At 39.9% G+C, this 13,345-nt stretch overlaps 1 protein-coding gene across 1 annotated transcript; it reads left to right on the top strand.

Moving 5' to 3' along the window:
- The first annotated feature begins 992 nt into the window (after positions 1-992).
- On the top strand, positions 993-5,981 carry LOC140944891 (uncharacterized). Its single transcript, XM_073393996.1, has 2 exons — positions 993-2,807; positions 4,695-5,981. Exons 1-2 carry the CDS (start codon positions 1,091-1,093, stop codon positions 5,831-5,833), a joined length of 2,856 nt encoding a protein of 951 aa, XP_073250097.1. The 5' UTR covers positions 993-1,090; the 3' UTR covers positions 5,834-5,981.
- The last annotated feature ends 7,364 nt before the right edge of the window (positions 5,982-13,345 follow it).

Below are 13,345 nucleotides of genomic sequence, written 5' to 3'. Positions count from 1 at the left end.
TGCGTTACAGAATAAATGTATATCTCACGAAATTCGATGTCCGAGATTTGCTTGCTTGCACACCACCTACCAGATTACTACTCAGTCGGATTTTAGGATCTATCCATTGGCATGTTTGTCCAATCGCCGAGATTTACCAATCCTGTATCGAACATTACAATGTAAGATCAGTAAGATTCATAGCGCGCAACTTTTTAGACAATTTCATCTATTACTAATTAAGTAATAGAATCCGATATCTTGATTATTAGGGGACAGACTTTATTGCGCCAAGGATTCACGCGAAGGAGCTGATGACACTCAGGCTGATTCAGGTACCACAGGTAGCCCAAGCTCGAAATATGAGCATCGGCATTGTTGCGTAACTGATTCAAAACATAAGGATTTGTATGGCGAAAAAACCTATCGTTTCTGTAACCTACGAAAATGAAAGGATTTCAATAAAAAACAGCTTACCTTACTTCATGTGTGTTACGTCTCTCCTGTGTGATCCACGGGCCGATTTATGGCCGTTTTATGGGTTTTTATGTAAACGGTTTTCAGCTGGGTTTTCTCTCTATATAAGGTAAACCTTTATATAGAGCGATATTAGCACTTCAGTGCTACACTGTAAATTCGAGGGTAAATAAAGTTTATTGATTGATTGATTTGATTGACGTAACACACATTTTAAGTAAGGTAAGTTGTTTTTTATTGAAATCCTTTCATTTTCGTTGGTTACAGAAACGATAGGTTTTTTTTCCCATACAAATCCTTATATTTTGAATGTTACGCAACATTGCCGCTGCTCGTTGATGCTCATATTTCGAGCCTGGGCTACTTGTGGTTGTACAAGTGCAATTATAAAATTTGGCTTCTATGGTGGCTTTAGGAACAGCATTCACGAACTGTTGAATAGAACACGGTTGATGATTGGCTAAAATACTGCTAAAAATACATCTTCATGTCAGAAAACTACCTGTCCAATCATCAAGCTTATTGCACCACAACAAGAAATCCAAGATGGCGGATAACAATGTAAATAAAGCAAGCAAAATTTTTATATTTGCCGGTCTTTTTCCGAGTTTAAACTCAGCCACGGAGGAAAACCATGGGTTGGAAAGAGAACGGAAAGTTTGGAGTGACATCTGGGCGAACAGTTCGTTCGCCTTTCGCAAGTTCACCAAACTGCTTCCGTGGCGAAGAGATGGTCCTGAAATTTACCAGGGGAACAGGAAACTTATCCGGCGATGCATTGCAAGATTTCCTGAAGGAGAACGATATAGACGATGGTCTTGGAGATTTCAATGAGTTTACAACCAGTTTAATGAGAGTTCAAGGTGTCGACCGCTCCTGCGATGTTCCTTACTCCCTCAAAAAACGAAAACGATGGCAACTAGAAGAGAATGTAAAACGAATTGAAGATACCAAGCAAACTGCTCCTAATGTGACTTTTATTCACCGACGAGTGGACAGAAACCTCACAGCAGATTGCTTTCAAGTAGTAAGAGCTAAGGCAGGCGAAGTTTTGCAGCCCATAAGACGAAAATATGCAAAGGCACAAGATTTGCTTAAGAGATCTGACAAGGCTGAACTGGAACCAGAGGTTTGCTACGAGATGACGTATCGTTATCCAAGGAATGAGTATCCACAGTGTAAAGAAGTCCAACACAGGTGGAGATATTACTCAGGTGGGTTTGATGCTGTCCCTGGCAAGGCATTGTGCAAGAGCAAGAGTGTGAAGAACAAAGGGCGTCGTTGGGGTCTGTACTCTGATGCTGACCTTAGAAGTGGACACATAACAGAAAAGAAACCAGTACTGCAGCAGAACTCACAGAAAAACACTCCAGGTGGAAAAGTCCAAGTCATTGATTCTTCTGAGTTTCGTAAATGTGATGATTTTGAAGAGAGTTCTCCCTTTTGTGGAACATTGGATCTTGGATTGTACATGTTGGAAAGCTCGAAAACTCTGAGGAAACAAACCAAGAAGAACAAGCACAATCCCGATCTGACACTTAGAACTATAAAGGATGGCTCACTGAGACATAACTTAAAGTATGGAAAGAACAGTGTAGTGTACATCGAACAAGAGCCAGAGGAAAAGTCTTCTGCAGACTTGAGCTCCTCTGCCACTGAAAAGAAAACCGAGGCACCAACATGCCCAATGTTTCAACCAGAGAACAAGACACTTGCTACAGTTCCTGTGTATGTCAGTGACCTGAAACCCAACAGTCTTGAAGAAAAGTGGGGTTCTTTGTACTCTGAAGCAAACAGCTTTCCAAGGAAGTTCACTATTGATTTAATGCCTGCACTTTATGAAAGAAACAATGAGAATATCGAGTTTTGCTTTGTCTTGTTTGAAGTGATTAGGGAAGCCAGCAGTGCAATGGTCTCTGTGGAAACCAATGTTAGTCTGAACATTGTAGAAGCTGAAGACTCAGACACTTTAATCTGCGGGGCCAATGGAAAGTTCTGCTCTGGATTACAAACACATGGTATTCAAGAGGCCTGGAGAGTACAATATGTGGTTGACTGTGCACTAGAGTGCTTACATTCTCTCATGCCTTCTCTACAGCTCCCAACTAGAAAAACAACAAGCCATTGCCAGAAAACATGGAGGTCTCTTCAAGTGCTAGGTGATTTGTTTGGATGGAAATCTGAGCTTTTTACGCCTAAGCAGATGAAAACAGAGTTGCTCAAGAAGATAGAAAAGCGTGAGAAAAGTTTTCTCCATAAGAATGACACTGATTACTGTATTCAGCCTGATGATTTCAACACAGTAGAAACACTAGGGATTTCTGATTGTGGAATATGCTGCAATGAACTGGGTGAGTAACTTTATTTAGTTTGATCAACTAAATTTTGCTGAATGAGTGCTTACTGCTGTCCCCTGCATGCCTTGGGAAAGCTTGAAAAAGGAAAGGAACGCATATGTAGTATTTACCTGTGCAGGTTCAAGTTATGTAATCAAAATAAATCCTTTGAGCCTTCATAACTCGATGACAATGGGATTGGGAAATCAAAATAAATTTAAGACACATATGTCTTTTTAAGGACATGGTTCGGCATGACCGGGGAAAGGGGGGGGGGGGGGGGTACAAATGCATGTTTGGCCTGTAAAATGGGATGTAAAAGGGTAAGGGGTTGGAACTTGGGGTAAAAACCTTTGTTATGTGCCCCTTCCCTCTTTCACCCCCCCCCCCCCCCACCCCTTTCCCCCTCATGACCCATGCCAATATCTTCTGCCTATATGCCTAACAATCCAAAAACATGACAACAACTTAAAATTATTTTGATTACAATCTCAGTTAAAATTTTATTGAAAATAATGTCACATAGTTACCCCAGCATACAGGCATGTGTCTGAGAGTTACAATAATTGAAAATTGTCACTGCAGAAAAGGGAAGAAATATATTTTTTTCCATTTTATGTTGCAACTGCACATTTACCACTGGGTGCTGATGGATTATGTAGGTGGCTTCCTTTTAACTAAACAAAATATAAGCTTTTCTAGCGGAGTCGATAATTGTATAAAAGTCAGCTGAGTGTGCATTTGCATCTGCAGTTACAAGAAGTAAAAAGGTGTTTTTTTCACTTTTGCCACATGCACATTCACCCTATCACCTTCCCTGATTGCAGATTCAGATACTCAGATTATAGAATCAGGTGGAATGCTTACCTGTATTGTTTTACATTAATAATGAAGGCGATGGTACTGATTGGAGGGGTCGGGCTTGGAGTTGGTTACTTCTTTCTGTCTAAATGGAGGTGTGCTGAGCACTGGGTTCTTTGAGAGACTTTGGAGCCCCCTCGTGCAAGAAGAGGGGAGCCCATTTAAAAAAAAATTGTTTAAGTGAGATCGTGAAACATGTGCATGAAGTTTTATGGTTTAGCACCATTTTCTTTATACACTCAGGGATGTACATGTAACTAAGGAACAGCTAAACAGGCTTTTTTTTCCATTAGTCAAGCCAGCTTTTATAACTGCACTTTCAAAATAATTTACTTCATGTCTTTGTTTTCCAGAGCAATCCGAGTTGGCCGTAAGCTCTTTTCCAGCTGCTGAAATCAGCTAGCAGCCAGCTCTTGGCGACATCCCTGTTTATAATGCGCCTCTTTTACCCCATTTGTCTGGGTATTAAGCCTTGGGATGTTGAAGGGCCTCCAAATTTGATGTGTTAGTTGGCGGCCATTTTTAAATTTTGATTTTTGTTATTATAAATTATTTACATTAATATTAAACAAAGGGTGAAGAAAGTTGAGCTTAGAGCAGTGTTGAATGAGGTGTAGGGAAGTTACTGTAGGGAAGTTAATGCCTATCTATTAAATAACATTTGTAAATAGTTTGTAAATTGCATATAGGGTTGTATTACTATTACTAATCTTTACAACATTTTTATTTTTTATACAATATCCTTTTATAGTCCGATATTTTTGCTTTTTATATTGTAGATTCCAATTCAATTTTCTTTTGTAAGTTTTTAACAGGTGAAGAGCCACTAGGTGGATTCACTGTTAATAAACCATTATTATTATTAGTATTAGTACTATTATTATTATTATTATTATTATTATAGGTGGTTTTAATGATGATGATGATGATGATGATGATGATTATGTTTATCATTATTATTCAAATTTTTATAATAATTATTATATAATCATCATTATCGGTTGATGTGTTTTTAAAATAATGCTGTAATTTGTTTAACAGGAGATGAACAAGTAGTTCCATTTACAGCTCTAAGAGTTTGCCGCCACGTATTCTGCAATGAATGCTGGGAAGCCCACCTTAAGATGCAAATCAGCATTGGAAACACAGATCTTCAGTGCCCTGGATACGAGTGTGATGTCAGCCTTGATGAAGTCACAATTATGGCTCTGATTCCTTCATGGTTTAGCAAATACATCTCCAGAAAACTTGACAGATTGGCAAATTTTGAGTTTCAATTTTGTCCATCCAAGGCCTGTGCACGCACTGTCAGAGCAGCAACTTGTGATTTCATTGCCATGAAAACGAATCCGGTGCCTGTAGGCTGTAGTTGTGGAAGTCTTTGGTGCTTTCAGTGCCGTAGACCTGCCCATTGGCCTGCGTCTTGCGCTGCTGATAAGAGATTCCACGAAGTCAGCAAGAATTATCTTATTGAGATGGAACTGTACGAAGAAGAGATGATAACCTCAGTGATGGTCAGAAATTGCCCTAACTGCCATTATCCAATCGAGAAGCATCTAGGCTGCAGCTTCATGTATTGCATAATGTGTCAGACGGCTTTCTGCTGGGAATGCCTGACACCCATGTCAAACCACAAGCAAGGCTGTCAGCAGAAAGAACAGTCTAAAGAAATTGAGCTGGAAGATTACAGCACAGGTACCAATCACTTTACGAAATACTTCACTGTCTACCGTGAAAACAAGAAGGCTCGCTCCAGTATGACTCTGTCTCGTCAAAGGAAAAGGCTCCGACTTGTTGAGCAAACTATTGGAAGGTACAAAAGTATTCTCTCCTCTCACTCATATGTTAACCAGACTGTGGACAAAGCCCTTCAGACAAACCTCCAAGAAATCCTCAGGTATGGCGTGGAACTAACGTATGTAGCACGCTTTACACTCGAGGGTGCGGCAAAGGTGGCTGTCATTTCAAGGTCAGCTTGCCGATCAGGCTTGCAACATAACATGGAACGCCTGCAATTCATTGTTGATAAAATAGAAGCCTTAATGGAGAGTGACATTGAAGGACTTTTGAGATGTAATAATTTGGATAAATTAACTGACTTCTTGCTCCGTGGAAAAGACTGCATTCTTAAAATTGGATGTTTCCTGGCTAGATGGCAAGGAAACTGGAAAGTAAATTAACTACACATTCTGCTTCTGAGAGTAGCTAGATTTCGATATCACTCCATGTAAGGGAATCCAAGACAGTCTTCAGGGGCGGATCTAGGGGGTGGGTGAAGGGGGTGCGCACCCCCTTGAGATGACCGGCGGCTAATACAGTTATACAAACTCTCCTGTTCGTTTGATATGTATTATCGGCAGTTCACGTAATGTTATTGCCTAGTCTAGGGCTGAAATTCGGATGCATTATTTTGTTTACAAGGCCATTAACTGGGAGGGGGGGGGGGGGGGGGCAATGTACGGTAACCGTTGATGAGCAATGAGCTGCTTTGTTCCTGCAAATCCTACCCAGATCTCTGGTTTACGAAGCCGAAGGTGAGTCCTGGTCAAGTAAGAAAATTCATTTGTTTTGATTGGCTAGATTGTCAGCGAATGACGCGAGTGGTGTCTCCTGCGCGCGCTATTGCATGTGCAATTCATTCTTTGCAAAGTCTTCAGTTCTTTTCAAATAAATATTTTCGCTGAAGAAGTACTTTTTTCGTCTCAATGTAACTTGTAAAACCGTTTTTATCTCCTCTTTATTTCGAGCATGCGCCCGTTATCGCCTGTCACATTCTGTCACATTGCTGACAGGCGATCACGTTTACAAATCGGATTTGACCAGATCTCGCCTACGGCTTCGTCAACAAAAGATCTGGGTACGAGATTATTGTTCCTGCAATAAAGCAAAACTTTACCTTGAACGAGTGTTCAGTGGAGGGCCGTAAAGCCAAAGTAATTGCCCTGATCGCTAATAATGCTAAATAGACACATACAGCGCAACGCACCAATCAGAATTGGAATCAAATTCACAAAACCAGCGCCAGGCGCAAGTAACGACGTGCGAGCATGACCTACAGTTAAAACATAACTAACTAAATGAAGGTTTACGTTTTTGTGTAATTAAATTGAATTACGAACATCAGAGTCTCGTATATTTCTTGTACAAAAGCCTGGGAATGCAGTTTGTTTTGATTTGATTTGATTGAGGACTCAATCGGCGTTTGTTAAGTCTTGCACTGCGTTCTTGGTGCCTGCGCCTTAGAATTTGACGGAACGCTCAATTACTAAGACCACAGGTAACCCAGGCTCTGAGATAGTACCACAGTATGGTTCCAGTGAGTAAAAAATACGATCAGAAAATTTGTAGGAAATACGGAATAAACGTCAATGAAAGTTACTCTGCAGTTAGTTGTTGTTGTCCTTAATGCTCAAGCGAATTTTTGTGATGATTTGTCACGTTTACGGCAAACGGCAAACGTCAGATTCAAGTTGAGAATTTCTGAAAATGGATAATCAGTATATAAAAACTGTCCAAAACGATTCTTATGGATAAAACTAAGGTGAAACTACCAATATGTTTTGTAGTAGTAATTAACATCATCTTACTTTACGTCGATAAATAGCTTGAGTGTGGGTGGTTTCATTTTAGTTAAACTTGTTTGAAACGTAACCAGAAAAAAGTGTGACAGCAGAGCCACTACTTTATCTCGGAGCTTCCGCGAAGATAAAGGATGTGTGTTTGTCTCATTAATTGTATATTTTGATGATGGTTCTATAAGTATATTGACGCCAGGTGAAGAATTTTGAAGGCAGTTTAAGGAGCAATAAGAGTCTGATGAAATAAGTAAAATTGTTTGGAAATGCCCATATAGAGTCTCAATATGGGTAACAAAATCGATGTCAAGACGATCGCTATTGACATTGCCTTTCCGATCATGTTTGACAACGTTACAGTATCGTTAGTCGTGCGATGATGGCAAAGACATCTGCCAAAAAGTGTGCTGCACGACTCTACGTTTGCTTTTTATTTTTTTATTATTATTTTATCGTTTTCAGTCACCGTCGTTTTGGTTACTCGATCTCGCCAGTAGTATATCATGCAGAACAATTTTTGATGTGACAGTTTCATTGAAAACGAACGATTTGATGGAAAACGCGCGGCAAGAACGACGTTGTGAGGTAGACATAGAAAGAAGAATACGAGTTTTAGGCATTTTAAGACGACTTAAGGTGACTCGACCCAGTTTTTTTGGAGGGGTACCATCCTACTTTGAAGCTCTCTGGTATCCCCACCTTTACTTTTATCGTAAGTCTAACACATAGAATGGATAACATATAGATCAATCTACAATATAACATAAAATTTTTGGCGATCGGAGTAAATGTCACGTGGTTATAATGCCACGCCCTTTTGAGGTCTAAGTCGAAAATCTGCTGTTGCACGCGTGCTGAACAAGAATGCTGTATAATGACAGACTAGAAACAATAGACAACTCCCAAAGCACAAACTCAGCCAAAACGCTAAAAATCTTCAATGTTTACTCAAGTTTGGGCTTATAGAAGGTAATGTCACAGTTTTTCAATGACCATGAAATTCAGAGTCCGGGTAGTTAGTTAATCAATTGTGGCCCTGAAAAAATTTGAAGGAAAAAAAACTACGAATTTTTAAGAAAATGCTTTTTTCGTGAGATGACTCTTAAACGCTGACAAACGTCAACAAATAGCGAAAACTATAATTTCTATATGTTTGCTTTGCTCGAAATCGCGCGCATTTACAAGGCCCTAAAGCGTTTTGCTGACTTGCAAGGACCCATCTGTTATAAGGATGCCCAAAATACAGAGACGAATCTCATAGTTTATTAGATATAATCCGTGTAAAGTTTGCTTATCATTTTCGCATAAATTATGACCTAAATTTGGAAACCGCTGAATTTCTCGAATTGGGTCTTTGCGATTTTGGTGAAACTCTTTTCAGCGCAAGGCACTAATGCGCACTACGTGTAGCCGAGAGATTTTGACGAAAAGATGCCAGCAACAGCAGATTTTGGACTCAGACCTCAAAGGGGCGTGGCATTATAACCACGTGACATTTACTCCGATCGCCAAAAATTTTATGTTATATTGTAGATTGATCTATATGTTATCCATTCTATGTGTTAGACTTACGATAAAAGTAAAGGTGGGGATACCAGAGAGCTTCAAAGTAGGATGGTACCCCCTAAAAAAAACTGGGTCGAATCACCTTAAGGTGGCTCCCTAGAGTAAATTGGCCGTGCGTAGCCTGAGCACTAGTATGGCGCGAGCTTTAAAATCCGCGCGACGTCCACGCAAAATATAAAACAAACTTCGAAATATTCCCCCAAAATGCTTTATTAACTTTCTATTGAAGCTCATTGTGCAAAAAGTTTGATTAGTGTACGTCAAACATTTATGAGAGGAGACAATGTTACACCGGTTACTAGTCACTATCGATCTCCAAAAGAGTAAATTATACGTAAAAACAAAGCAGAGATTTTCCAAAGACATCAATTCTTTCGCTTCAAAAGTAGACAAACGTTAAATAGTCGAAGTAAATGAACAATGTTTTTGCACAACGAGAAATAATTTTTACTCACAGATTGACCCTTGACGAAAGCAAGAGTTGTCCGTCGAGACGTACGGTCTTGTACATGTAGCTGAGGACATGATGTACGATTTATAGATCGGCGCCATCTTTTACAGCAGACTTGTAAAGAAAAACTTCGCCGTCGAAATTATCCTTAAAGAAGAACAAGGTTGAAAAAGTATCCGGAAGTGGGTTGACATTTGAAGATCTGCAAACAGTGTACAGCAGATTAGGAAATGAAGAGCTTATTGCGTTCCTTGCACAACCACCGTCTTCATTGCCGACGATGGCCATCCTCACGAGTGACCACCACGGTTCGAATTTTAGCTACAATAGTCAAGTACTTCGAAGAAAACATCCTGTGTTGGGTATAAAATTGAATCCAATATCTCTCCTCTTTCAACTGGCGAGATATCACCGCAATAATACTAATAAACGGCTTCAAAACAATGGCTTTCGTTCTCTTCAAAGACAACACATGTTTTCAGTGGCTTTGTGCATTATGCGCATGCGGGCGTGATGGCTCGCGCGCGTATTTTGCTCATATGACCCCGAACCACGCGTGTTTTTCGGATTTTTGTGACGTCAACGTAGTTAATTAACCGTGAATTTCTCTCGTTTCCTTCGGTAAATTTTTTAAAAAATCGCCTCATTTCTTAACAGTTGCAGTACCTTTGTACTGTCTTATTTTTGTTAAAATCTGTAAGAGCTAAATTCCTCCATTAAGAAAAATTACTAATTTCAAAATATTGGCAAAACCGTCTTAACGACCCCAAGTTTCTTCCACTTAAAAATGTTAGCAATATCGTTGATAAAAAGTGGCAAAGTTCAAAGACATTTCACCCAGGGAAATAAGAAATATTAAGAAAAAAAGATCAAAAATGACAAAATTACTGCCTGTCAAAGGATGCGATGTTGCCATGGCAACGGCCTTAATCCATAAAACGAGACTTGGTAAAGGACCCTTCTTATATGGGTAACCTTAGCGGTGAATCTCGTGAACAAAATCGCAAAGACAAAGTAACTACATTTCGTTCTGTAACGTATGCTAGATAGCTAAGGGTTATTAGTAAATACTCTAGGGAGCCACCTTTTGTAAATGTTACTTCTTTCCGGGGGACCATTAGTATGGTGATGCTATAAGACCTTTAGGGTTCAGTCCACTAAAAAGAAGAGGTACCACCCAATTAAGAATCCATCCTTTTGTTTTTAACTTCACTATACTGTAAGCAGGGGTTTTGGGAAGATGTGGTAAAGGTTAGTGTAGATTTGAAAAATATAATAATAATAAAAAATAAAAAATCATGGCTTACTCCCCTGGAAGTGATAAAAACTCTTATTAGGCCCAATGCTGCCGCGTGCAATGCTACGTAATTGGTGTGCAGAATCAGCTTTGCAGGAAAAGGCTCGTGCGTGCATTTGCCAATCGCCAACTCCAGAAAATACCATAACATACCATAATGCTCTTTGTTTGTCACCCCAAAATTTTGCATAAGCATTGTCTTCAGTTTCTCTTCGGAGTTAAAATCGCCCCAAGAAAAACTGCAAACAATGCTTATGCAAACTTTTGGGGTGACAAACGAAGAGCATTATGGTATGTTATGGTATTTTCTCGAGTAGTCAATACTCTACAGACTGGACTGTATCCATATAATGGACAGGTTGTAAGATAGTTGAGCTATTTATCTCATAGGCATATAAAGCCATGGCATTGGCCGGGGACCAGATCGAGAGGACTAATTTCGTGTGATTATATTGTTATATTATTTTTTGGCGTGACAGGGACCCGGAGGGGAGGGGGGCACTCAAGGGAAGTCTAGATCACCGGAGGTGTGCCGCCGAAGCCTTCAAACCCCGACCCTGTACCCTCTTTAAGACAGAAGACACTACTTTCTGACCTCATTTGTTTTGTTTTGCATACAGAATTAAGTAATTTTTTACCCTAAAATCGTGGAAATAGATGTTTCGGAAAAAAATTATTGGTGTTACAAATGTAGACCGCGCATCGCAAGTCTTCAAACTCTTTGAGGCACATACCCGTATAGGCCAAATGAGGGAGTGCCCCACCCCCCCTTCTCCCCCCGGGACAGGGATCAACATTTCTCGCGATCTATGTAGGGAACGGGATTCAATCATATCTTCGTTTATAGTACGATCCTGACGATTGAAAGCATAGTGACTAAGGCCTTGTTTACAAGGTGGGACTGGTAACTCCCTAGCAGGAGGGTTACCCTAGCACTCGCATATTTCTTCAGTTTTCACACGACGTGTTTACAAGGCTGGTAGGGTTACACTAGCGCTAGGGTAACCCTACCGGAGGGCTAAGGTTACCCTAGCAAGAGGGTTACCCTGCATGCCTTGTAAAAGCACTGCTAGGTATAACTCGCCCGGGACAACTTTTCCCCCGTCATGAGTGACCGGTAATCGTTACAAATTTGAACGGAATTATCCCATTTCTGAGCTAAATTATAAGGCATCTGAATAATATAAGGTATTTTCTGCATACGATAATTATATTTTCACGTTTTTGTTCGTAAATTTAACGTGTTTTCCATAGAGAACTTCAAGTTTTATTTCAAATCTTGGACGTTGCAAAGAATGTCACGCATGAAGCTGATAAAGTTGAAATTTGCTTGTGCACCAGCAAACCCGCTTGCTAGGATAACCCTAGCACAAGGGTAACCCTCTCTCCTCGTTAAAAGAGCTGACTCTTGCCGTTGAAATGATATGTACTTTCGAGATATGCCACAAAAGATGCTCCGCTGACTGATCCATGTGTGAAATAAAATCGTCATGGCTTACATCAATAATATTTTTTCTTCTGAAAAGGTTTCTTAATGTATGCTGGTGAGATTTGAGTATGTTTCACTTCTTTATATAGTGATTCTCAGTCGTGACTATCGGCTAATGGTGCTCCTGCGTCATGGAAGTAGTGACGTAACTTGATTGTAATTGCATGCCATGGCATGCTGCAATGAGTGGGACTAGAATAATTGGCATTTGTAGACAAATGCGGATCCAATTTATTGCATAACTGCATATGAAAAGATCTAATTACAAATATTGTCTTTTTCTTCCTTCCATATTTATTAGTCTTTGTAATGTCGTTATCCACACTTTCCTCTTATCCACATTCAAAATTCTATCAGTCTTTTTTTCCTCATATTGCAGGGAGAGACTGAGTGAACCAGCCGATCGGAAATGATGAACCCACAAAAAGAAGACTTTAAAGACATTGATGCAGAAGGAAACGATTATTAGCTAAGAAGAGATACCGTACATTAATCCAAAAAGTGAAATACAGAAGCAGATACCCGGACAGAATGTCCGATAAAAGGCTAAATAAGATAAAAACGTGGACCGGACTGTATTAATAAAACATTAATGATCATACATACATGGACTGATAAAACATCCGTTGTTCACTACTCGACATGAATTGACAACTTCCATATTTGTCATATTTTAGAATTTCGAGGCTCTTAGGAACGAATAAGCATCAAAAGCTTGCGCCCCGAGGTACCAGGTGAATATATCACATATATACTCCCTCGTTCCGAGTAACTAACTCTTACCTGTTTGTTAATTCATGTTTTATCAATGCATGTTTTATTAATCTATGCCATGAGAGGATAAAGGGTTCAGAGAAGGCATCCCCCATACACAACCTATTCCATAGGTAATTCGTCTCGAGTTATTTTTAGAATCGGGATAAAGTTACCTCGCGCTGCGTGGATGTTTCGTGGAGGTTTCGCATGACTAAACGCTGTGCAAAGCATGCCGGGCGAAAGGCAATGAAAGCGTAAAGAGATCGAGGGCATTTCTGAATATTGAAGCGAAATGAGTCGGCGCTCACCTCGGAAAAGGGAATCGCTAGACTCTTTGACAACCCGTGAAATCAGTTTAACTCGAAGTTTTCGTAACCTCAGTGCTTTAATAAAATATGAAATTTTGCCGGTCTATTGCAACCGGTCGTTTGTACAATAAAGCAAGTGGGACGCCAAGTGTTATTTTTGTTCAATAATGAAAGACTAATCAAATGCGACTCACAGCATGATTACGGTATACGACAGCTAAGACATTTTTAAATGGTGAAAAGAAGTCTT

The sequence above is a fragment of the Porites lutea genome, chromosome 1, assembly GCF_958299795.1.
Source record: "Porites lutea chromosome 1, jaPorLute2.1, whole genome shotgun sequence".
Lineage (NCBI taxonomy): Eukaryota > Metazoa > Cnidaria > Anthozoa > Scleractinia > Poritidae > Porites > Porites lutea.
This window is presented reverse-complemented; position numbering and strand designations above follow the sequence as displayed.

What these genes read in the sequence shown, in the direction of transcription:
- LOC140944891 (XM_073393996.1), top strand. Translation starts at nt 1,091, where the DNA reads ATGGGTTGGAAAGAGAACGGAAAGTTTGGAGTGACATCTGGGCGAACA. An exon ending in AATATGCTGCAATGAACTGG is followed by an intron (nt 2,808 to 4,694) that starts GTGAGTAACTTT and finishes TTTGTTTAACAG; the next exon opens with GAGATGAACAAGTAGTTCCA.